Source organism: Cucurbita pepo, chromosome LG03 (genome assembly GCF_002806865.2).
Source record: "Cucurbita pepo subsp. pepo cultivar mu-cu-16 chromosome LG03, ASM280686v2, whole genome shotgun sequence".
NCBI classification, from domain to species: Eukaryota; Viridiplantae; Streptophyta; class Magnoliopsida; order Cucurbitales; family Cucurbitaceae; genus Cucurbita; species Cucurbita pepo.
The window spans coordinates 3300389-3327120 of NC_036640.1; the positions used below are offsets into that span (position 1 = coordinate 3300389).

The following is a 26732-nucleotide window of genomic DNA, read 5'->3' on the forward strand; positions in this document are numbered from 1 at the left end:
TTTTTTTTTTTTTTTAAATGATCTAAAAGCATTATTTTGAATACTCAAAATTTAAACATCGATATTACCATCAGCTTCACCGTTTTAAGACGCGTCTGTTAGTGAGAGATATTTCACCTCTGACACTTTGACACACCTTTTAGTGTCTGGCTCAGCCCTCACAGCTAACAGATATTATTTGTTTTGACCCGTTAGATATCTTATAGGATCAAAACATGTATTCTAGGATAGTAGGATTCAAATTCAACTTGGGTTTTTCTTCTTTGATGAAAAAAAAGAAACATTTATGGGGGGAATGAACCAAAAGGCTATCTCTTTTTGTGAGTGGGAGAAGAAAAAAAAAAAAGGCAATAAGAGAAAATGGGATTGAAAATTGCATGCATTAAAAAGAAAGTGACATGCTCCACGAAGTGTTGAATTGTGGAGGAAGCTCAGGTTAAAGCTCCAACGGAGAGTGTGTGCAAGCGGCATGGGCGGGGTGAGCTGCCTTAGCGCATAAGCAGTGGCTTGTTTGGAAGGAGGTCCATGATGTGGGCGTGAAAGCTACACTTTTTTTTTCCCATACAAACGATCCTTATCTTTAGCTCATTTTGTGAATAGTTTGAGTGAACAAGAGTTGGAAGTAATGTTGGATAGGGCGTTTTTTTTTAGAGTGCTTTTGAATGAGAAAAGTAAAGGAGAGGGCACTTGGTGTGAGAGTTTAAAAGCTCTTAGATACCCATCTCTTATCTCTTATACCTTAAATTGGTTAGTGGTGTACCCTTTTGTGTATGAGTGTGATCTAAACCCGATATGAAATGTCACGATTTAATGGTGGAAATATGTTTACGTCTTTTGCCCTGTTACAACTATTTGGGTCGTATTAGTTATGTGACTAAATATGTTTAATGAAAAGTCTGCCCTTTTGTCCCGTACAATTTCATGAATTTCTATTTTGTCTTTCTATTCAAAGAGTTCAAGCCCACATGAATAGATATGTTTAAGTTTTGGGCTTTCCCTTCCAAGTTTTCTCTCAAGGTTTGAATTCTCGAGAAGAGGAGTTGAGGTGGTCCCTTATGACCGCCTGGATCCCACAAGTGAATAGAAAGTTGAATCTCACCTGAATCGACCCATCTATCCATTGAGCTAATAACCCATCGTGTGGGCCTCCTGTTGGGGCCTGCTATGCCAAAAGTGAGAGAAACCCCATCCCTCTCTTTCTTGGTTTGGGCTTTCCCTTCTAGGCTTGCTTCCCCTCAAGGTTTGGACTTTCCCTTCCATACTTGCTTCCCCTCAAGGTTTGGGAGGTTTGGGCTTCCTCTTTTTAAACGATGTGGGATCGGACTTCCTCTCTCCAACCGATATGGGATCGGACTTCCTCTCTCCAGTTGATGTGGGACCGGATAGTTGGTTTCGTTCCTTTCTCCAAGGATGGGATCGAATAGTTGGTTTGTGGGATCTAACCGTTGGTTTCGTTCCTATCTCGAATCAATATGGAATCTCAGGATTGGTTTCGTTCCTCTCTCGAATCAATATGGAATCTCAGGATTACAACTATTTGAGTTAAAGTGATGCATGTTTTTGTATATATTGTATATATATTAGTATGATCATTGTACATGTGAAGCATCAGCATTAATAGTATTAATAGTATATGGCTACGAAGGACAACATCTTTGCTTCTCTTTTGGCTCTACATCTTTAGTAAATTCATAGCTAAAAGATTGGCCATCAGCCCATTATATTCTGTTTTGCCCAAAAACAAAATTTGTGCAATTAAAGTCAAAACAATAAATTTTGAAGTTCGTTAGATTGCCCACCATTTTATTTCACCCCATTATATCTTGTTTCGGCCAAAAAAAAACTCCAAAATTATAATACTTTTTAAATAATATTTAACTTTTAAAAAAAATTATAAATAATATTTAACTTTTAAAAAAAATTATATCAGTCGATGTTGAGATATAATATTTATAAAATATATTATTTATAGAATATAATATTATATCTTAATGTTCTTGACCTATACTCTGTACCTCTTTATTCTCACTGTTGGGAAGACAAGAGTGTGTTATTGACCTACACTCTCTTCTCAATGTTATTGTACTGGAGGAGACAAAAGTGTTATTGACCTACCCTCCCCTCTCAAAGACATGATGAGTTTGACAAATTGAGTGTTATTGTACTGAGAAGACAAAAGTGTTAATTGACTTACACTCTCTTTTCAAAGACAAGTTGATTGTTACTGACATTTTTCGCGGGGAACCAATAATACAAAGGGAAGTAATTGAGATAATAGTTTTTGTCATATAATTTAGGGGTCGCAGTTTTGAATTATTATAAGAATAATAAATGAAAATATTTGACAATGAAGCAGCCAAGTAGGAAGCAATTGGGAAAATCATCTCAACAAAGAAGCCAAATACAAAGAATTGGCACCCATACGTTGCAGCATATCATCTTTTATCAACAGATTTGAAGCCAACTTCATGACCCCATCTCCCCCTTCCGCCAACGTATCTTTGCACGTCACATAGAAAGACAGCGACCCCGTCAGGCTGGACTGAAGGCTCGCCTTGTCATTGCTCTCCAAATACTGGAGGCTTCTCACCAGGTCGTCGATGGCGGAGTCAAAGTTCTCGGTGCACACCGCTATGAACTGCGAGTTCCCCAGCCTCTGACTCGACGCTTTGGCGCTTTCGGTTTGAGACATGAGCACTTCGATGGTGTTCTTAAGGGCAACTCTTGGGTCGTTCGACCCTTTCACTGCGAACCGACAGAGGCGCGCGTAGTCGGCTTTGTCGCAGATGTCGGATCCGTGAGCTTGGCCGTTGCATAAGACGACGGCGGCGGCGGCGGCAAGAAATAGGAGTGAGAAAGAAACCAAGCGGTTTTCAGCCATTTTGAAATTGGGAATTGATGGCTTTTTAGGGTTTTTAGGCTTCTTCTGATTGAGAATTTGGCGTTGGATTTGTTTTTATATGCGATTGTATCATAACCGTTTTCCTCAACTGCCCCATAATCAATGGCCTTCCCTAATTCTCTCAACTCATTTTTCCTTAACTATAAATAACATTTTATTTTCAAAATTAATAAAATAAAAGTAAATATATTTTCAAACTTAATATTTTTACAAAATATAACGTCTATTTTTTTTTTTTTTTTTTTTTTTTTAAAAAGCCATTTTATAAAAAATTTACTTAAAAATATTATAAAAAATATAAAGGATGTTAGACAATAGAAATATGAATAAATATTTCAAATAGTATAAATATAAAAAAATCATAAAAATATTTAAATCAACAAATAAATATTTTTTAATTAGAAAATAAGTTTTTATTTTTTATTTTTTAATCATTAAATTTGAAATCCTATTTAGGAATGAGGTTTAAGACGTTGGTATAAGCATTACCATCTAAATTTTAAGAAAATATCGATGGACAATATAATAATAATAAAATAATAAAAAATATATATAATTGACGAATGTTTGTTATTATACGAGCAAAATAGTGAATGAAGTATATATATATATATATATATTATTGTATGATTATTTACCAAATAATGAAAATGTGATTAAGCAAAATTCTTTTGAGTTTGGTCTATTGTGTTTAATCACGATGTCTGGATTGTGTTTCGAACGAGTAATTCTAATATAATCAGTCATTTTGATGAAAAGGGCAAATTTTTTTTAATTAAAGGAAATAAATAAATTATCAATTATCTAAATTATTTATCTTAAAGAATTAAAACAACCCACAAAAAATGAAAAAAAAAAATACAAATATAATTATGTAAAATGACAATAATGGCCTTGGCCCAATTTTTTTGTATTCCAAATGCACGTTAGTCTGTAAAGGTGTAAAATGGAGAATAATGGAAACAAAAAGCTTGTGAAATCCAGCTAGTCTGCTTTTTTAATTTTATTATTTCATATTATTATATATTTGCTTAAAAAATGATTAAATTAATATGTTGTAAAATGGTATAAAATGAACAACTTGAATTTAATTATGCTTCAAATTACATAAATATTGTAACAATGGAATCATGTTATAAAATATACTATTGGCTAATCATACCAAAGTTTTATTATTATTATTATTATTATTATTATTATTATTATTATTAGTGAATTTAATTATGAATTTTAATTCTTTTAAACCTTTATTAACTATCATTTCCTCTGTATCTCTGGTTCGGATGAGGTCTCGGTTCATTTATGTACTTTTTCTTTACTCGGATGTTCACGTCAAAATAACAAAAATATAATTTTGTTTCTATTGTATTTAATAAATATATTTTTTAAAGAATAAAAATGAGTTTTATTTTATTAATTATGAGTACTTTTTAAACTTTTTTTTTATAAATTTTATACATATTCTTGTTCTTGAAATTCTCTTTCTCACATGTGAAATTCTTTTTTGGAAAATGGGATTAAGTAATGTTTGAACTATGATTGATACTTTAATTTCAATATACATTCTTTTCTTTTCTTTTCTTTTTTTTTTTATCTAAAAAATAATTATATAATTATTTTATTTTTTCACTAGTTAATCACATGCAGAAAATCCCCCATATTTTTATTTCTAAAAATCTAAAGTTAATCATTTTCATATATTCGATGTCATCATTATTGTCGATTAAATTTCTTCTTCTTTTTCTTTTTCAAAATAATTCACAATTTTTTTTTAATTTATAAATTTTTTAATTCACATGCGCCTCTAAATAATAGTAATTCTAGTATGGTTTGTAATTATCATGATGGGTTAGAGTAAGTATAATTATACTAATATTTAAACATATAAATCTTAAAAAAATAACATTTACAAAACCATCATCAAACATATACTCGTTTAAAGCTCTCTAGTCCGGCTAGACCACAAAGATGCACGAATTGGCCACCGCATTAAAATGGTATGGGATTGTCAATTTGTTGTAGTGCGTGTCACATAAAACAAGACAAAACTCAGAACCTCTCTCTCCCTTAAGTAATTTCCATACTCATTTCACTTGTTATGAAGAATCGACATTGCAAGATCCAATTAAACTCTTAAAAATACCCGACACACTAAACCAGCTCAACGATCGATCTTCATATCGTTCTAGTGAAACACAGATCTTATCAGTGATAAAGTAGGGTTTTGGTATGGATATGAAGGTCAACTTTCATGTGACATATCCATCCAATTTATGAACAAAACAAAGCCTTAATTAATGAAAGACAACTCATAAAGCCTCTTACACAAAGCCTAACTCAAGAAAAATCAATATATGTCACCATATACATAAAGCTGCCACTTTCAAAAAGTGAGTCAGAAATAAAATTGAAAAAACAAGCATCCCTACACCCATCACGGGCCATCCTACATATTATCCACTAATCCACACCCATTTGAGTATCAAATTGTTGAGTGCATGTGCTTCAAGCAATTAAAAAATAGCCATTTGTGGGTATATAAAGGCCAATTTTGACGCTGTTTCCTCGCCCCCCATGCATTGATTTGCCCTCAAATTCTCTGGGAGAGAGACAAAGATTTGAAGCCGACAAAAGTGTTTGAATCAATCAATCTGACATCAAATTCCTACTCCAAATCAATGGAATCATTCTGACATACCATTCCTACTCCCAATCACTCTTCATTAACATTCAAACAAACCCTTCTCTTCATTCTTAAACAACCTCTCTTCCTCTCTCAAATTTCACCCGCTCCTCGTTTCATTCACGTCTCTATTTCCGTTTCGTTCGAAATTGAAATTGAAATCGAAATCGAAGATGGTTAGTGCTGACCTTGCTCGGTTTATCGTCGGTGTTATTGGTAACTACTTCTCATCCTGTTATCTTATTTGTGTTGGAATTTATTAGTTTCGTTTCATTTCAGTCTCTGTACTTCTTAATTGTGTAGGCAATGTCATCTCGTTCGGTTTGTTTCTCTCGCCATTGTAAGCTCTCTTCTTCCTTCGATCTCGTTTATTTTATTTGAATCATTAATTAACCTTTCCATGGACATAAAACATTATGTAGACCAACGTTTTACCAAATAATTAAGAAGAAATCAGTGGAGGAGTTCAAGCCAGATCCTTATATTGCAACGGTGCTGAATTGTATGTTCTGGGTGTTCTATGGCATGCCATTTGTTCATCCGGACAGCATGTTGGTCATCACTATTAACTCCGTTGGGCTTGTTTTGGAGATGATTTACTTGACCATCTTCTTCATTTTTGCTGACTATAGAGGCCGTGTATGATGTTCTTATTCATTTTTTCCCTCTAAATTTCATTTGATTCATTAAAAAATCTCCAAAATTTGTGACATTGTTGGCGGTTTCGTGTTATTTCAGACGAAAGTATGCATATCCATACTGATCGAGCTCATATTCGTTTCGATTGTCATTCACATAACCACACTTGCATTGCATGGAACAAAGAATCGATCGTTGTTAGTCGGAATCGTTTGTGACATTTTCAACGTCCTCATGTATGTCTCTCCTCTAACCATCATGGTAAGTTTCTTTAGATTCATTCAAAATAAATTAACCTTTTTTTTAATTTTTTTATCACGTAAATTTTAAACTCAATTGTTTCAATAGAAAAAGGTGATACAAACTAGGAGTGTAAAGTACATGCCGTTCACTCTTTCATTGGCGAACTTCTTCAATGGTTGCATCTGGACATCGTATGCTCTCATCAAATTCGATATCTACATATTGGTACGTTCTTTAACATTTCGATATTTTTATTGATTTCGATCTGAAATTGGGTTAATTGAATTGGGTTCTTTTTGTTTATGGAAAAACTTGCAGATTTGCAATAGTATTGGAGTAGTTTCGGGTCTTCTACAACTATTTATATATGCATATTACTCCATGACGGGTTCAAAAGAGGAAGAAATTATAGAGAAAGAACCAACTAAAGAACCAACTAAAGAACCGACCAAGCTCCAACTGTCGGTGGTAGAAGGACCATGCAAGGTCTAAAAATGTTGTTTTTTTTATCTTAACTTTTATGCTTTGTATTATTCAAACCAACTGTTATTATTGTTTGGGATTTTGATTTGTTGTTTTTTAATTTTCTAGTCTCAATTAGTCTTCGATTTCTTATAAGAGTTGAAGTTTTTATAACCACGAGAATCATAAAAACTGCAACTTTGGTAAGAAATATCAAAGTGAGAAGTTCTTCGTTCTCAAAGCACAAAAAAAAATTGCACTCTCTTATCCACTCAAAGTTCTTGGTTCCTTTCTCAAATCGACTTTACTATACTCTCTTACCTACTCCTTATTCGAAATGTTTACCTTTGGTTCTTCTTCGATTCTTAGCGGATTTCAACTTTTCAAATTTCCAATTTTGCGACCATTTAGAAGGTGATAGTGCCTATTGACTATGGTCGGAGGATTTAGTGCATTTGTCTATACTGGTTAGAGATTTAATGAATTAAAATCAAAGAGGTTTCAATCCATCCCAATCTACCTCCTAAATTTAAAGAGGTTTCCATATCATTATAAAGGTTTTCGTTCTCCTTCTCAACTGAGGTGGGATCTCATAATCCACCACTTCAGAACCCAACTCCTTCGCTGTCACTCGTTATTTTCTCCAATCGACGTGGGACCCCACCAAATCCACTCGGTTCAAGGCCTAACGTCTTCTGTCATCTTTGGATTTTTCCTTTTGGATCTCCCCTCAAGATTTTTAAAACGCGTCTACTAGGGAGAGAGGGAGAGGTTTCCATAACTGTTGTTTTGTTCTCTTTACTGGAATCACAATTAAATACAAAATTGAAAGTTTAAGAAATTATTACCTAATTGGAATTAAATATAATTTATTTAAATAATTAAACAGAAAAAGGTAAAGAATTTGAAGACATGCAACGTAGAAAAGTCAATCAAAGCTAACACTTATTAAACCAAGTTAGACATTAATTATTTGTATTAAAACATTTTTGTAAGCACAAAATGGAATATAATTATTTTATTAACAAAATAATATAAAANTTATTAACAAAATAATAAAAAAAAAAAAAAACCTTAGTTCAAAACAATTTACAAGTCTATCATACAAAATCAAATGGAATCCCTCTTAAATTTAGAATTCAGATTATTATTTTAAAGAATAATTTCAAATTATCATACAAAAATCTTTAAATTAAAATCAAGGGGTTACAAACTAGTTTGAATACAAAATAAAAATAACCCAATTACTCAAAATTCATGAACAATTTATACATGAAGCTTTTCAAAACCACAATATTTCAGAATATATTCACAATTTCCCTTAGTTATTTGGTCTGAAAAATACAACAACAATATATTATTATGAATCTCCTCTAACCTTGTTGAAGATTCATTGAAAATAAACTAACATATTTTGCATCCACATGCACATGGGTTACAATATTAAACTTCAATTGTTGAATACAAAACGGTGATACAGACAAACACTGCGAAGTAGATGCCGTTTACTCTTTCATTGCCCAACTTCTTCCATGGTTGCATCTGGAAATCGTGTATGCTCTCATCAACTTTGATATCTGCATATTGGTATGTACTTCTAACACTTTCCATATTTTCATTGATTTCGATCTGAAATTGGGTTAATTCAATTGGGTCTTTTTGTTTATGGAAAAACTTGCAGATTTTGCAGTAGTTTTGGAACCAACCAAGCTCCAACTCCCAGTCGTTGAAGGATGATGTAAGCTCTAAACATGAGTTTTTGTACTGACTGTTATTACTGTTTGTGATTTTCATTTTATTGAGTAGATTTGTTAGTTGGGGTTTTCTTTTTTTTTTTGAAATTGAGTAAGGATTTGGCTTGAGTTCATAAATGACTTTGGTAAGACTTTTCTCAAGTCTCAAACCGCTCTCTCTTACCCACTTCTTATTCGAAATACTTACGTTCCGTTGTTCTTCGTTGTTCTTCTTTGATTCTTGATGGATTTGAACAAATCGAACGTCTAGAATGGTTTTCCCAAAGCCAATTCCTTCCTTTGGACCGAATCTTGACTTCAAACCGCGGTTTGGATGGATTCCGAGTTTCTCTCTCAAACTCTGTAGCAAAAACCCTAAAAGAACTCTAAAACCCCTTTTGTATTTTTCTCCAGATCTAATCAGGGATTGCATAAGGCATCCAGATTTTGGTCAGAATTGTTGTAAAAATCCCACGAAACATTGAGTTTTTGTACTTCCGGCAGCGTGGGTTCTTAAAGGGAGTTTCTCCGGCGAGCTTATGCATCTGTAATTCAGTTTTCCAATTTTTTATATAATAAAATTGTTGACTTTCTCTTACAACCATCAATTCAAACCCAGAAGCCAAACAAAAGAACAAGAACATCAGTCACAATTCATTAACGATTAAAAAAATCATGCTTTTCAAACCCTAAGCCACCATCTCATTTCCCTCTCTCTCCTTTTCTTTTTCCCACCACCACCGCTGCCGCCACAACCACCACCACCACCACCTCATTTCCTTCTCCTTTTTTTCTTTTTTCCACCACCACTAGCACCACCACTGGTGCTGCTGCCTCCTCCGCTGCTGCCATCGTCACCGTCACCACCACCACCGTCGCCGCCACCGCCACCGCNTTCCGATCTCTCATTTCCCTCTCTCTCCTTTTCTTTTTCCCACCACCACCGCCACCAAAGTTCTCCGTTCCTTTCTCAAATTGGGTTTACAACCACCAATTCAAACCCAGAAGCCAAACAAAAAAAACAAAAAAAAAAAAAACACAATTCATTAATAACTTAAAGTTCAAACATTTCAAACCCTAAATCTTTTCCTTTTGGGTCGCCCAGAATTACAACAGGGAAATAATAGAGCTAAAACGAAAAGCCTGCTAAACGGCGTCGTATCCAAAGTGAATGAGAGAAATCAAGCCGACCCACCGGACCCAATTCCGCGTCCAATACATAAATACAACCGTAATTATAGGAATCTAAGAAAACAAGTTCGAATTGAAGAAACACTCTCACAATTGGATCTAAAAATACAAAACTTTTTTTTTTTTGTTAACAACACATTTCATATCAATAAACTGTATCTGCTCCTTCCACGGGTATGTTTTTGGACCAATTAACGCAGTAGTAACCATATGTAATGACTTGGAGAAGACCTGAAATCACTCCAACACCATTGTTTATCTGCAAGATTCAATTCATATCATATCCATATATTTATTTATAAACATTTGTGGACACAATTATAGGTACCAGCATGTAGATGTCATGTTTGAGAATGGCATAAGCTGTCCACACACACGCATTGAGGAAGCTTGTGAATGAAACAGCCAAGGACATATGCTTCACACTCTTTGTTCTTATCATCTCCATCTATAATCAATCAATCAAGATAGATATTATTAATTCTTAATTTGGATCATAGATTATTAACAAAATCACTTACCACGCCGGTGAGGGAGGAAATGTAGATCCCCATATTGAAAGTATTACAAATAACTCCCATCATCAGCGATCTAGTTTTGGTTTGTTGCAAGAGTAGCATTGTAATAGCAACAATGATGGCCATAAACATGAGCTCCATCACAACCCAAATACCCAATTTCTTCTGAAATCATAACACCAACACCAATTGTGGTTAGTATGCACTTGAAAAGAAAAATGAAGTAATTAATGAAAGAAAAATACCCGTGGTTTGTTATCGGCAAAATAGAAGAAGATGGCTAAGTAAACAAGTTGAAGAAGGAAGCCAGTAACATTAACAGGGACAACCAAAATGTGGTCAGGGTGAATGAAGGGCATTCTATAGAACACCCAAAGCATAGAGATTAGAAGATTTGCAAGGTAAGGATGTGGGTGGAAGCCCTCCACCGACTTGGTGATTATGATTTTGTAAAAGTCTGGCCTGAATTGCATGAAAAATGGGAAGAATCATAATATTGGAGATGGAAGGAGGGGTAAAAGTAAAAAAAAGAAGAGAGTAGAGAGAGCTTACAGTGGAGAGAAGAAGAGGGCGAAGGTGATGAGATTACCGAGGATGGCAAGGATATTGTGAGCAACAGTGGCACTCACCATTTGTGGAGGAGAAATTGAAGAACAAAGAGTAAGGGGAGGAAGATTAAGAAGACTTATGAAACAACATTGTGTCATTAAATGAGCAAGGTTATAATGTAAAAGCAGAGAAAACAACAAAGGTCATAGAAGGTGCACCAGAGGGTATAGCGGGAAGGTGGATTTACTGACTCTATACACTCTACACGCTTTCACTACTTTTCAAATGTCCAATTTTGTGCACCTGAGGGTATAGCGGGAAGGTGGATTTTCTAAGGGTTGGTACGGAGGAAGTTTCCCTATAAGAGTTGGTACCGGGGGAACATTCATTTATTTTTAAAAGTTGTTGAATAAGAATTTGCACCATCACCATCTTTTGCTCCACCACCCTCGCGGCCGCGGCACCACCACCACGGTCACCACCACCGCCTCATATTTATTGATATCACATCGGAAGACTTACCAAGCTTTATTGATATAACATTCTACTACATCTCTTGCGACAAGATGAAGAAAAAAAAAATATATATTTACGGACCTATTGAAAGATTTAGAAACTAAACTAACATAAATATTAATTGAATTAAATTTTATGGTTTAATTTTTAATGAAAAAAAAAAAGAAAAAAAACAAATAAGATTGGAAGAAAAAGAAAGGAGAGAGGGGGATGGGGAGGTACAAAATAAAGATTTTGAGACAAAGGCTGAGGGAGCATCCCAAGATTCAGGCGCGTACTTGGCGCAATCAGGCTTCCACAAAACAAAATCTATCCAGATTAGGTGGGTTAGGTGGGTCAGTTTTTTTTTTTATTCAATAAAATTAAATTAGATTCTAATTAGTAAAATTATATTTAATAATTTCAATTAATAAAAGTAAACTCAGCAAATTAATATAATAAAAGGGTTATAAAATAAAAAATATTATTTATTTATAAGAAATTGTAATAATGTGATTTTCGAATATCTTATTTTGACAGCATCTAACTAATCATTTTAAACAAAACTTATAATCCAAACGACTTGCAGTTGATGCATTTGTCTTGGACCTTGGGGGTGGTCTATCCAACAAGATAGATGGGCTTGTTGGGCCTTGGATCTCATTCCACGTCGGGCCCATCTATCTTGGACCCTTCCTCTTTCTCTTTATGCATTTTCATACCATTCATATTATATGTGGCGGGAAAAAATACACATGAAAATATCAATGTTATACACATGAATAAAATGAGAAGAATAATAATATTGGAGATGGAAGGAGGGGTAAAAGTAAAAAAGTAAAAAAGAAGAGAGTAGAGAGAGGTTACAGCGGAGAGAAGAAGAGGGGGAAGGTGATGAGAGTACCGAGGACGCCGAGGATATTCCGAGCAACGGTGGCGATCGCCATGTTGGGAGGGAGAAGAAATTGAAGAAGAACAAGAATAATTATGAAATAATAATTATGAAAGAATATTAGGCCAATTAAATAAGACATATAATAATGTAATATAAGATTTGGTGATGTGAATGTTTCTTTCTTATTTTATTAACAAATAATATAAAAAGCCCAAGTCTTTTTCAAAGTAATATAAAATTCTTTAAATCATTAGAGAGTCCTATCTCACTTATTCAAGTAAGATAATTTAATTTAAAACCCTTTTTGTAATATCTAAAAAAAAAAAAAAAATGAAAATTCTTGAACTCAATCATAAATGGAGTAAAGATTTGGCGGGAAGACTATACACACCTCGATCTTTCATGCTTCCTTCACGAAAGTGGTAGATCTACTTGAGCAACTAGAATAGCTAAGATATATGAAAGAGAGAAGTATTTGAACTTTATGTTTCTTTTTTCGTATGCGTTTTGTATTTTTCTAGTCTCAATCAGTCTTCGACATCTTTAGATCTAATCGAGAAGTTTTTATAGCAACAAGAATCATAAAAGCAACAACTTTGGTAAGAGATATCAAAGTGAGAAGTTCTTCGTTCTCAAAACACAAAAAAAATTGCACTCTCTTACCCGCTTAAAGCTCTCGGTTCCTTTCTGAAATCGACTTTACCACACTCTCTTACCCACTCCTTATTCGAAATGCTTACCTTCGGTTCTTCTTCCATTATAGATGGATTTGAATAAATCGAACGTCTAGAATGGTTCTTCCAAATCCAATGAACAATTCTTGGGAAGGAAGTCGAGCAAAATTTTGACTCAAAACAGCCGTTCAGATGGATTCCGACTTTCTTTCAAAAACCCTAAATTCCTGTTTTCTTTTTCTTTTTGTCTCTTAACAATCTCAAAAAAAGAACCCTAAAACCCTAAATCAAGGATTGTATAAAACAAGTTTCTCGGGGTGAGCTTATGCATTTGTAATTCAGTTTTCCAATTTTTATATAATAAAATTATTGTCGTTCTCTTACAACTATCAATTCAAACCCAGAAGCCAAACAAAAGAAGAAGAACATCAAGAACAAATTCATTAAAAATTTAAAAATCAAGCTTTTCAAACCCTAAATATTTTAGTTTAGCGCCGCCCTGGATTACAACAGGGAAGCGGCAGAGATGGAAATAATATGGAAATAATATAGAGCTAAGAGGCAAAACCTGCTAAACAGCGTCGGATGGGAAAGTGGATGAGAAAAATCAAACCGCCTCACCGGACCCAATTCCGCCTCCTATATACATGAATACAACCGGAATTATAGGAGTGTAAGAAAACAAGTTTTAATTCAGCAACAGTCCCATAATTGGATCTAAAAATACAACAACAATATATGGTTGGAAATAAACGATATCAAATCAACATACTACACACTTCCAACCCCAGATAGTTGTACTCCAAACTAGTTTTNCAACCCGACAACCCAACCTGAAAATAGAAGGTTGGGTTATCAATCCAACCACGGGCATGTTTGGGAGTTCTTCCTCAGCATTCTCCTCAGCATTTTCCTCAGCCGTCTCCTCACCAGCATTCTCCTCACCAGCATTCTCCTCACCAGCATTCTCCTCACCAGCATTCTCCTCAGCGTTCTCCTCATCCTTTGAAGGAAAACACCGGTAGTAGAAATATACAATCACTTGAAGAAGACCCAAAATTACTCCAGCACCATTGCTTATCTGCAAAAATTTAGTTAATATCATCTCTATAATATTTGGATAACATATTTATTATAATAATTAGTTACCAAATATGCCAAAATATAAATTTTTTTCTTCCTACTTTTAAGAGTGGTACATTTTATCTTAGTTGGCAGAATATTTTATATTATTATCACCATTTAGTTAGTTGAATATTTTTCTTTATACGTATTAGTTGATAATTTGTATACTATCTAAAATATAAATGAAGGTTGCACCTTCAATCCCATTTCTGTTCTTCATTCTTAATATGGTATCAGAACACCGATCTTGATGTTCTTAAATATCAAAATTTTCTTTATAGCGGAATCAGTCAAATCCAACTTCAAAATTTCGGAGGTTGATTTAACACATACTTAATCAGCCACGATAGATAATCACTTGTTTCAATCAAATTAAATGGAACAAATTACCAATCCTAGAGTAGATAGTTATGCATGCTATTATTGCAAAAAAAAAATAATAATAATAAATAATAATAATAATAATAAAAAATTGGCTTCATTGTTAGCACAATTGAAGAACCATCTCGAGATGCAAATTCAATCGAATTTGAACTCTATAATCAATGCAAGAGTATGATAATATCTTGGTTAACTCATTCCATTGAAGCAGATATCGCTGAAGGTATTATTCACGCCAAGATAGCTCATCAAGTGTGGGTTGATCTTTACGATCAATTCTCACAAAAGAATTCTCCACCAATTTTTCAGATACAATTCTCTAGCAATTCCTTGTGTTTTCTAGGATATCCTTGTTGTCACAAATGTTACAAGTTGTATGACAGACAATCTTACAAATTCTTTATCAGCCGTAATCTTAACTTTTGTGAAGATGATTTTCCTTTTTTATTAGCTTCACAAACTTTGACATTAGCTCTTTCGACTCCCATTTTACCACTTCATGATTCATCCAACTCAAACATCTATTCTAGTCATCCTCCACCTTCTATTCCTTCTCCAGATTCACCCACTAATTCTAATCCTATCCCACTTGATACATTAACTCCACTCCAACGTTCAGCTCGTACCAAACAGACTCTTGCTTGGCATAATGATTATAAGATGTTTTCTGCAACCAATCATTTAACCTCTAGCTCAAGTTCTAGAACTGGCACTAAGTATCCCCTTCATCATTACTTTTCATTCTCTCATTTTTCTCCTACTCAACGTAGTTTTCTAGCTCTTATTACAGCCTAGACAGAACCTAAAACCTATGACGAGGCAGTTGGTGACCCATTATGGCAGCATGCTATGAATGATGAAATTGCAGCTTTGGAACGCAATCATACTTGGTCTCTCGTTTCTCTACCACCTAGCCATGAAGCTATTGGCTGTCGTTAGGGACACAAAATTAAATACAACTATGATGATTCTGTGGAATGTTATAAAGCTCAACTGATAGCAATGGGAAACACTCAGGTTTAAGGTATTAATTACAAAGAGATATTTTCTCCTACAACGAATCTTACTACACTTACGTTGCTTACTCACTATTGTTGCTGCTAAAAAATGGTTCACTAATCAGTTGGATGTTCAAAATGTCTTTCTCCATGGTAATCTAGACGAGGAATTCGATATGTCTTTACCACCATATTTTCGTCGACAGGGGTAGAATACAGTATGTCGGTTCCAAATTCTCTTTATAGATTAAAACAGGCTTCTCGCAATTGATTCTCCATATTCTCTACCACTATACAAAATGCAGGCTACACTCAGTCCAACGTATATTACTCTTTATTTACTAAAAAGTAAAGGTACTTCTTTCACTGCAATTCTTATATATGTTGATGATATTTTGTTGACAGACAATGAACTCAAAGAAATTGAACATATCATGACTAGTTTACTCGAGAAATTTCTTATTAAAGATTTAGGAAATTTGAAATATTTCCTAGGCATTGAATTTTCTCGATCTAGAAAATGAAATTTTATGTCTAGACATTCTTCAAGACTCATGTCTTACAGGAGCACGTCCAGAAAATTTTCTTATAGACCAAAATCTGAAAATTTCTTTAACAAAAAGAGAGGAGTTGAATGATTCAAGTAAATACAGACGATTGATTGACAGATTAATATATTTAACTATTACTAGGCTTGACATAGTGTATTCAGTTCGCATGCTCAATCAATTTATGCATGAACCAAGAAAACTACATTGGGAGCTTTGGAAAGTAGCTCTTCGAGTTTTGAGATACATCAAAGGTACTCTTGGTCAAAGACTTCTACTACCATCTGAAAACAACTTAAGATTACAAGCATATTGCGGTTCTTAACTAGGATGATTGTCGAACTTCCAGATGGTCTATTTTTGGGTTCTGCATTTTCCTCATAAAATTCAATTATTTCTTAGAAGTCTAAAAAGCAAACCAATCTGTCTAGATCATTTACAGAAACGGAGTATCGAGCTATGACAAATACTTGTTTAGAACTAACTTGGTTAAGATACATTTTTCAAGACTGGAAAGTTCTGTTGTCCTAACCAACATTATTGTATTGTGATAATCAAGCAACATTACATATACCAGCCAATCCAGTTTTTTACGAACGTACAAAACACATTGAAATAGATTGTCATATAGTTCGAGAAAAGTTACAAGCTGGAATTATCGAACCGTGTTATGTTTCGACTAAAATGCAATTGGCATATGTTTTCACATAAGATTTGAGAAGACATCAATATGATTTTTTGAAAGACAAGTTGGGAGTATTTGACATAGACTCTCCAACTTGAACTTGAGGGGAGTATTAAGATATAATATTTAGAGAATATATTATAATAATTAGTTATCGAATATATCTTAAATGTCAGTAATTTTATCTTAGGATTTGGTTAGTAGTATATTTTACCTTATTTTCAAGATTTAATTAGTTGAATAATTTCCTTATCGTTAGGTATTAGTTGGTAGCTTGTATCCTATTTAACGGTTGTTAACATTAATGAAGATTACACTTTCAATCCCACCTTCATTCTTAAATCTTATTTTTCAAATTAAGATTTCCTTTATTTATTTATAAATATTTGTAGAGACAATTATGTTAGATGAACAGACTGTCTACAATAGTACGATGTTGTCCATTTTGAGCATAAGAGTGATCATGATTGGTGTGAGTCATTTTGGGAAGCCCAAAGTCAAAATAAATCTATGAGAGTTTATGCTGAAAGTAGACAATATCATACCATTATGGAGAGTCGTATCTAACAAATTATACGTACCTTAGCACCAATGGCAACAGCACCATGGTTGAGGATGGCAAAAGGCATCCAAACAACGGCATTGAGAAGGCTTACGACTAAAACTGGAATGGACACATGCGCCACACTCTTTTTTCTTTTCATTTCTATCTAAGAATGAATGAATCAAGATGAAATTAAATCCTACATTATTAATTCTTATTTTTTGGATCATAAACCATATCATATATTAATAAATCACTTACCACGCCAGTGAGAGAGTAAAAAGCGATCACCATATTGAAAATATTACAAATTATTCCCATCGCCGACCACCAGTCTTCGGTTTTTGGCCAGACTAGCTTTGTAATAGCAACAAGGATTCCGGTAAGTATGAGCCCGATCACAAGATAATTACGCAGTGTCTTCTGAAAGCATAAGATCAACACCAATTATATTATGGTTAGTATTAATATGGAAAGAATAAAGAAGTAATTAAAGAAAAATACCCGTCCATGGTTATCGGTAAACTTGTAGAAGATGAACAAATAAACAAGTTGAAGAAGCGCGCAAATAGCAGTAACGGGGAGGCTGAGAGTGCAGCCACGTTCATGAAGCCTATAGATGATCCAAAGAATAGAGTTTAGAGGGGTTGTAACGTAAACATATGGCCGGAGATTCTCCAACGATCTGGCTCTTTCCTCCAACGATTTGGCAGTTCTGAGTTTAAAAACTGCTGGCCTGAATTACATGATGTTGAGAAATGTAACAAAAATATTAGGTTTAGGGTAAGGGAAAGAGAGCGAGAGAGAGAGAGAGAGAGAGAGAGGAGAGCTTACGATGTAAGTGGTACGAGGGTGACGGAGGTGACATAACCTAGATTGCAGAGAACAACGGCGGCGGTCACCATGTTACAGAGATAAGGAATTATTTGCAGAGAAAATGGGAAATTTTACTGGTTTTTAAGTGATTGAAGTAGGTGCTTAAATCTTCGAAAAAACAAGAAGCAGCAGTAATATGGAGCAAAATACATTTATCACAATTTTATAACAAAATTAAAAATCCGGCTCTAATAACTAATAATAATTAAATAAATAAATAAAAATCCAGTCACCTATTCGGCCCAGTAGCCCACGACCCAACAACCATCTGTAGCCCAGTCACCTATTCGGCCCAGTAACCCATCTGGAAGCCCGCGGCCCAAAAGTAACCGCACAACCCACCTGACGCACGTTCTACGCCCATGAATATAACCCTGTCGGCCCCTCCAACCTTATGGTTATAGAAACTAGACACAATAAAGAGTCTAGGGAAGGAAATGTGAAGTGCAACAATCAAGTCAAATAACAAGAGATTCTAAAACAGTTTACAAAACATGTTTCCAACATTATAACTCGTACATCAAGCAAGTGCATGCATATCCAATCCCAACCAACAATAACTCATAAATATCTCAATCCCAACCAACAATAAATTCCAAAAAAAAGTTTAGGCTTTGTTAATCTGCTCACACACTATAAGTTATCAAAAATAATAATAATTGAGTTTAAGATTTAAAAAGAAAGAAATTTATAGAATTCAGATTTTTTTTTTTTTTTTTTTAAAGGATAATTTCAAATAAAAAATCTTTAAATTAAAATCGAGGGGGTTACAAACTAGTATGAATAAAAAATAAAAATAACCCAATTACTCAAAATTCATTTTCAAAACCTAAATATTTGAGAATATATTCACAATTTTCCTTAATTATCTCAGGAATTCCAAGGAATATGAACGAAATAATGGCAGTCTCAGAAATATTAAATAAAATTAACACGAACAAATGGAATTCGTACCTTAGAGCCGTCCTGGATTAGAACAGGGAAGCGGCAGAGATGGAAATAATAGAGCTAAGAGAAAAAAACCTGTTAAACAGCCTCCAAAATTTCAGCTCCATACTCTCTGGCGGTAGAAAGCGATCCCAGCCGCGGATCGGAAAGCGATCCTAGACATGAAAGCTTATGCTCAAAGAAGACAGTATGATACAATTGTAGAGAGTCGTGATTTCTAAGACACATGATGAGCACGAGAGAAAAGGGGACGGAGGGAGGGTATGTGATCGATGCAGCCCTCAGGCGGCAAGAAAAAGTCAAACCGCTCATCGGACTGAATTCCGTCTCCAACATAGAGAGGAATACAGATTCCAGCTCCAACATATAATTAAAGACGACCAAACATCAATTACAGGAATATAAAATAGAGGACAAGCGAGTCAGTTACTAACTGACAAATACAACGACAATATATTATTGGAATTAAATAATAACAATATAATAGATGGATCTAAACACATTTCAACGCCTTAACCAACATGGTAAGCAACGTGTGATCCCAAAATCAATGAGAATGGTTCTTAAAAGGATCTAAACACCTCTTTTATACACAAATTACCAAATGAAGTCGATATTGAAATGAAAAAAAAAAATGAAAACTTGAAACAAAGAAACTTTATTTCTTTCTTTCTTTTTTCCTTTTTGATTTTGTTCTTTGCCTTTTTTGCATTCTTCTGGATTCGATCAGCCCTCAAGAATTAATGAGCTCTTTCTTGGATGCAAAAGCGGCACACATCCAGCCCTCAGGCGGCAAGGAAAAATCAAACCGCCGCACCGGACCCAATTCCGCCTCCAATATATATAAAAATACAACCGGAATTATAGGAATGTAAGAAAACAAGTTTTAATTCAACAACAGTCTCATAATTGGATCAAACAATACAACAACAATATATTCCTCGAAATAAACAAGAAATACACACTTCCAACGCCTCAAATTTGTACTCAAAACTGTTTTTTTTTTTGTTGTTGTTAACAACACATTTGAGATCAATAAACTGTATCTGCTCCATCCACGGGTATGTTCTCTGCCTTCTCCTCATCAAGTTTTGAAGCAATTAAGGAGTAGTAAGCATAAACAATGAGTTGAAGAAGACCTGAAATCACTCCAACAACATTGCTTATCTGCAAAATTCAATTCATATCATAAATTAGGTTTTCATTTATTTATTTATTTATAAATATTTGTAGACACAATTATACGTACATGCATGTAGACATCATGTTTGAGGATGGCATAAGCCGTCCAAACACACGCATTGAGGAAGCTTGTCAATGAAACAGCCAAACACACATGCTTCACACTCTTTGTTCTTATCATCTTTATCTAATCAATCAATCAATGAATCAAGTTAACAGTAAACCCTAAATTTATTTATTCAAAATAAACCATATCATATATTAATAAATCACTTACCACAATGGTTATAGGTTTAATATTCATCAGAATATTGTAAAAGTTACAAATTGCTTGAATCCTCAACGCCCTATCTTCGGTTTCATACAAAACTAAAGCAACAGTGGCAGCCATAACTATGAGTACGTACACAAGACAAATGCCCAGTACATGCTGAAATCATAACAACACCAATTATATTATGGTCAGAATGTCGACGGTAAAACTTATGTATTTATAATCAAATAAATTATAAAGATATGAGAAGAGTAATAAATGGAAATACAATAAATGAAAGACACGTATGGTAAGTTGTAATAGAACGAAAATATCTAGATATTGCCTTGACTTAGCGACATAAAGAGGGATCGTCGCTCACCGACGATGTTGCCTTGGCTCCGGTGAGAATATGTCTAACCCAAGAAGTAGAAGGGGAAACCTAGAGCAAGGGACAAAGACAATGTTGAAGCCGAAAGAGTCGCCACAATGGGCGAAGGAGCCAATTTTGGCGAGAAGGGCAGCAGCGACTTGGTTGGTGAAGAGGCTAGTGCAGCGCCCAGATTCCAAAGGTAAATCTCTGCAGAAGGTCGATGGGCTTATCGAGATTCCGTATATATTTGAAGAGAATGTTGATAGAATCCTGAGATTAGGGTTTCTACGAAGGATGAAGGGTTGATTGGGAAGAAGATGAGAGAGACTATATTGGCTAAGGGGAAACTGAGTGTGTTGGAGAAGGTGAGGTTGTATGTACAGAGTATGACGAAGGGTGATTTGGAGGTCAAAAGGGTGGAGCCGAAGAGTAATCAATCGGCTCCATCTGCAACAGCCATGAAGATTGTCCTTGCGACATCAAAGCAAGTGGTGGTGGAGAAGAAGATGATAGGATTTTGAAGCCATTGTGACACAATATCTACCACTCAAGCACCATATATCAGATTGTCCTTGCGGCATCAAAGCAAGTGGTGGTGGAGAAGAAGATGATAGGATTTTGAAGCCAGTGTGACACAATATCTACCACTCAAGCACTATATATCTTAGATATTCGTAAACAGTTAAATTTGATTAGTACTATATTTTATTTTATTCTCAAGATTTAGTTAGTTTATATTTTACTTGTAGGTATTTGATTAGTACTCTATTTTATTTTATTCTCAAGATTTTCTTCAATAAATATTGAACCTTTGATCCCAATTCTATTTCTCATCCTTAAATTTGTATTTTTTCGTTGAGTAATAATATTTTCATATCTATTCACACTTTTGAGTGGTAGATATTGTGTCAGTTGGTATCAGAGTCAAGTTGGTAGGGTTTGATATTATTACTCAACAAGATGAATAGTGGGAGTGCTTCTATGGGTATAGCTATGGAAAAGCTTGTTGGCAATAACTATAGTCATTGGAAGTTATGCATCGAAGCTTATCTACAAGGGCAAAATTTGTGGAATTTAATGGAAGATGATGACACAGACATTCCAGCAGATACTCCACAGAATGCAGAATTACGCCGACAATGGAAGATCAAATGCGGAAAAACTTATTTTTCTTGCGAACTATGATTAGCAAGGAATATATTGATCATGTTCGTGATTTAAAGTCACCAAAGCAAGTATGAGAAACACTTCAAAAGTTGTTCACTAAGAAAAATACCGCTCGGTTGCAATTTCTAGAGAATGAACTAGCTATAGTAGCTCAAGGTAATTTTTCTATTGAAGAATATTTTTTGAAAATGGAAAATCGATGTTCTGAAGTTTCAGAATTAGATGCTGAGGAGCCAGTGAGTGATGCTCGATTACGGCGTTATCTTAGCCAGTGAATGATGCTCGATTACGACGTTATCTTAGCCAGTGAGTGATGCTCGATTACGGCGTTATCTTATTCGTAGATTACGAAAAGATTTTATGCTCTTTATTTCCTCAATACAAGGTGGGCAAATCAACCTACAATAATTGAACTAGAGAATCTCTTTCAAATCAGAAAGCCTTGATTAAGCAAATGACTAGCCCTAACCAGTTTCCCCAAAGTCAGAAAATGTGTTTATGTCAAAGATCAAAGGTTAGATCTTCATTAATATTCACAACTTTAAATAGATACAACATATCAACTAATACCTACCAATAACAAAAATACAAACTAACTAAATCTTGAGAATAAAATAAAATATACTACTAATCAAGTTTAACTAATTACGAATATTAACCTATATTCCCTAACTAATATATTTTTCAAATATTAAATGATTAGAATATGATATATTTCATAACTAATTCAAACTAGAAATAGCACTAAACTTTGAAAATAAAGGATTGTAGTTGCTAAATCGAAAGGGTTATGATACCATGAAAATGTTTGCTCAAGACACCTCACCTAAATGGCGTGAACATGAATGTCATCTATCTATAATCAAATAAATTATAAAGATACGAAAAGAGTAGTAAATTGAAATAACAATAAATAAAAAAGACACATAAGCAATATATTAGTATAATTAAAGTAGTTAATTAAAGAAAAATACCAGTCCAGGGTTATCGGAAAACCGGTAGAAGATGAACAAATAAAGAAGTTGGGCAAGCAAGCCAGTAAGAGTAACGGGGATGCACAAAATGTAGTGAGGCTGAATAATCTTATAGATGAGCCAAAGCATATAGTGTAGAAGGTTTGCAAGGTAAGGACATAGCTCCAACTCCTCCACCCACCTTCTTTTTATGATTTTATAAGCTGCTCGCCTGAATTACGTGACATTCAGAAATGTAAACAACAATGTCAGGTTTAGGGTAAGCAAGTAAGACAGAGACAGAGCTCACAGTGGAGGGAAGACGAGGGCGAAGGAGATGAGATTAGCGAGGCTGCAAAGGGTCTCCTGGGCAGCGGCGGAACTCACCATTGTTACAAGACGAAAGGAAAAGGGTTTGTTTGCAAATAAAAAGGGGGGGGGCGGGGGAATGAAGCAAACCCCAAACATATGTAACACTTAATTCATAAATGAAACCAGTTAAGACATTCTTTATTTCCACTAAACCATCCTTTCAAACCACAAACTGGAATCTAATGAATAAATTAGCAAGTAATATAAAAAGCCCTAATTTGCTTCGGAAGCTAGAGAAAACAAAGGAAAATAAAAATATATTTTATTAGTTTTATTAGTTGACTTTGTTGACCCTTTGTGTTTGTGTGAGTTGGATGAGTAATCCAACCCTAAAATTTTCGTAACCCAACTTTCTATTTTCGAATTGGATTGTTCCGGTTGGTTTTGTAAAAAAAATATATATATATATATATATATATATATATATATTTATCTATAATTTATAAGTATTCAATAGAATTGAAAATTACTATACATAACAAAAATAAAAAATAATAATAAAACTGTAAAAATATTTTACTTTAAGCAGGAATGAAAAAAAAATATATATATATAGAATGAGGTGCCTCACTTTTATAATAAATTTTTTAAATCGATTCAAACTAATTTTTTATCCTATCCATAATTTTAGGTGTTAAAAAAACTCATAAAACAAATATTCATGATACCTACCGTAGGATCATGTTTGCTAAATCCTAAAAAATAATAATAATTATTATTATTATTATAAAAATTATAAAAATCTACATTAAAATTCATTTACTTTTCCCAGGAAAGAAAATGAATCACGGTTCTCTCACCGCTTAGGGTTATTTCATGGTTATGATCATAGTCACTTTCAGATGATGATAACTAATTAACGGTAGTTGTACGTTGGTTATTTCAAGATTGCTATCATAGTCATCTTCAAGGCATGATAACGAGTTGAAAGCTGGTTATTCCCGAGTTGGTTGGATAGTTAGATTAAAAAAAAGAAGGGGAGATGTTGTGTTAACCTTTTGAGAGCTATTACTTGATTCCCAACAATCCCATCTGTCTCGTATTTTTCAACCTAACTCAACTCAACTCAAACGGTTAAAAGAGAACCCAAGAAAGACCAATGAGCCCAATATTATAAGAAGATTTGGATACACCAGCCCAAGGCCCAACACAAATGCACGATGTCCACAAAACCCTTGTCTCCGTCACATGGAAATTTGAAAAATGTCATTGTCGGTGGCAGTTGTCACCTTCTATGACCCAGTCCACTCCTTAGAATAGCGGCATTCAAAGTTAGCAAATTCACCCAAATTTCTCTCTTTCTCTCTCCATCATTAGATTTCTAGTCATGAATGGTATAATCCCTCAACATTTTCCTCACCACTTTTGTAAACATTCCACCAAATTATGAGTTTTTGTTAGGGGTGTGTATGGTCGGTGTTGGATCAAAGGATTTCTTTTTACCTCGAATGAGTTTTTGTTAGGGGTGTATATGGTCAGGGTTGGGTGGGGTTGGAGGATTTTTTTTACCTCGAATTGGTTAGATTGGTAACCCAACCCTCTCTTTCAGGTTGGGTCGAAGTTTGATTGTAAATTTTTTTTTTTAATTTTATTTATCTACCATTTATAATTATAAAATAGAGGGTTGAGTAGATTGGATGTTCAATTTTTTTTTAAGTTTTATTTATCACACTTTATAATTATTGGATAGATGAATATGCTTTATAATTATATATATATATATATATATAATTTATTAACCAAATAACTATGAATTGCAAATTTAAAATATAATGTCGAGATAGTGAGTATCCTTGAACCAACCTTAGTACCACTCTTGCATACCCATTAATACGGGAGGAGTCTTAATATATTATATATTTTTTTTTTATTTCACTCGGGTCAACCAAAGGTTTTGTCCATGAACCCGAAACTGAACCGTTTCAGTTTGGATTCGGAAAAATAGACCCAACCCTATCCGAAATGCTAATCCAACCCAACCCTTAGTTCAGGTCGGATTGGTCCGGATTGTCGGGTTGAATGTACACCCTTAATTTTTGATTGTCAGGCTGTTTGAAAAAAATTCTTCTAAATTTTTATCTTGTTAATTCAACCTAAAATGATATGATATTATTACTTTAAACTCTAAAAAGTTGTCACCAATAGTGTAGTATTCATGAATTATAAACTTATAATTATTCTCTCTTTCATCTCATAGGTAAGGGACACAAACTTGACAGGATAAAACCAGTTTCTCCGGTAAGCTTAAAACCAGTTTCTTAGAACCATGAATTGAAACCCAGAAGCCCAACGAAAGAAGAAGAAGAACAACAACACAAATCACAATTCATTAGGAATTTAAAAAACAAGCCTTTGAAACCCTAAATACTTTAGTTTAGGGCGGCCGTGGATTGGTTAGTATAAGGAAGCGGGAGAGATGGAAATAATGGAGGTAAGAGGAAAAACCTGGTAAACAGCGTCCCAAATTTGAGCGCCCTACTGTGGGTGTGTGGCGGGAGAAAACGATCCCACCGACGTAGCAAGAGATAACAAGTTTGAATTGAAGAACAGTGTCATAGTTGGATCAAAAATACAACACCAATATATTTTTGGAAATAAATTGTAGCAAGAAGAGTCTCTTCTCAAGTTTTGGAGCAATTACCCCACACCAAATTCAATGAATATGATACAATATTTTCAAACTTGGGTTTTCATTTATTTATTTAGAAATATTTGTAGTGACAAGTATAGATACCTGTAGACATCATACTTATGATGCCATAAGCGGTCCAAACACAGCTATTGAATAACAAATGAGTTACCACTACCGTGAGAGAAGAAATTTGGGGGATTTTGGTATCCTTGAATGCTGCGGGGAGTGGGCATAGAAGCTGCCAGCTGCAAGGGACAATGACAGACATAGTGCTCTTCAAATATCACAACGTTGGTATTCAATCCCAACCAATTTCTCACCCAACCTCGATAAAAATAAATATAAAAAATAAATGTAAATAATGGACTCTAGACCCTCCACTCCTATCCTTCGGTGGGTATGTGAGGAATAACTAAACATATGTGATATATCCTTTCAACCTATCTCGAACAACAGAAGTTAATGCAAACCATAAGTAATAAAATAGGACTCTCGTCGGATCTCACATCGGTTCGAAAGAGAACGAAACATACTTTACAAGGGTGTAGAACTTCTTACTAGCATAAGCATTTTAAAAATCTTAAGGGGAAACCTAGAAGGAAAAGCCCAAAAAAGACAATATCAAAAGCAAAATGGATGGGTAAGTCATCAGAGTTTGTGCTCAAAGTGGACAATATCATACCATTGTAGAGATCTGTGATTTCTAATGTG

At 34.2% G+C, this 26732-nt stretch overlaps 3 protein-coding genes across 3 annotated transcripts; 1 reads left to right on the top strand and 2 right to left on the bottom strand.

The window, feature by feature from the left end:
* Positions 1 to 2380: 2380 nt before the first annotated feature.
* Positions 2381 to 2881, bottom strand: LOC111791758. The gene has a single exon (XM_023673228.1). It carries the CDS (start codon positions 2879 to 2881, stop codon positions 2381 to 2383), a length of 501 nt encoding a protein of 166 aa, XP_023528996.1.
* A 2608-nt stretch (positions 2882 to 5489) lies between these two features.
* Positions 5490 to 7036, top strand: LOC111791451 (bidirectional sugar transporter SWEET5-like). The gene is made up of 6 exons (XM_023672803.1): positions 5490 to 5801; positions 5889 to 5925; positions 6008 to 6224; positions 6324 to 6485; positions 6573 to 6692; positions 6786 to 7036. Exons 1-6 carry the CDS (start codon positions 5759 to 5761, stop codon positions 6957 to 6959), a joined length of 753 nt encoding a protein of 250 aa, XP_023528571.1. The 5' UTR covers positions 5490 to 5758; the 3' UTR covers positions 6960 to 7036.
* Positions 7037 to 9894: 2858 nt separating this feature from the next.
* Positions 9895 to 11003, bottom strand: LOC111790047 (bidirectional sugar transporter SWEET7b-like). Its single transcript, XM_023670824.1, has 5 exons — positions 10924 to 11003; positions 10617 to 10833; positions 10375 to 10536; positions 10182 to 10301; positions 9895 to 10112 (listed from the first exon to the last, which is right to left on the bottom strand). The coding sequence occupies exons 1-5, from the start codon at positions 11001 to 11003 to the stop codon at positions 9999 to 10001; spliced, it is 693 nt and encodes a 230-aa protein (XP_023526592.1). The 3' UTR covers positions 9895 to 9998.
* Positions 11004 to 26732: the final 15729 nt, after the last annotated feature.

What these genes read in the sequence shown, in the direction of transcription:
- LOC111791758 (XM_023673228.1), bottom strand. Translation starts at nt 2,881, where the DNA reads ATGGCTGAAAACCGCTTGGTTTCTTTCTCACTCCTATTTCTTGCCGCC.
- LOC111791451 (XM_023672803.1), top strand. Translation starts at nt 5,759, where the DNA reads ATGGTTAGTGCTGACCTTGCTCGGTTTATCGTCGGTGTTATTG. An exon ending in TTGCTGACTATAGAGGCCGT is followed by an intron (nt 6,225 to 6,323) that starts GTATGATGTTCT and finishes GTGTTATTTCAG; the next exon opens with ACGAAAGTATGCATATCCAT. An exon ending in TCTCTCCTCTAACCATCATG is followed by an intron (nt 6,486 to 6,572) that starts GTAAGTTTCTTT and finishes TTGTTTCAATAG; the next exon opens with AAAAAGGTGATACAAACTAG.
- LOC111790047 (XM_023670824.1), bottom strand. Translation starts at nt 11,003, where the DNA reads ATGGTGAGTGCCACTGTTGCTCACAATATCCTTGCCATCCTCGGTAAT. An exon ending in GCCCTCTTCTTCTCTCCACT is followed by an intron (nt 10,834 to 10,923) that starts GTAAGCTCTCTC and finishes CATGCAATTCAG; the next exon opens with GCCAGACTTTTACAAAATCA. An exon ending in AACATGACATCTACATGCTG is followed by an intron (nt 10,113 to 10,181) that starts GTACCTATAATT and finishes TGAATCTTGCAG; the next exon opens with ATAAACAATGGTGTTGGAGT.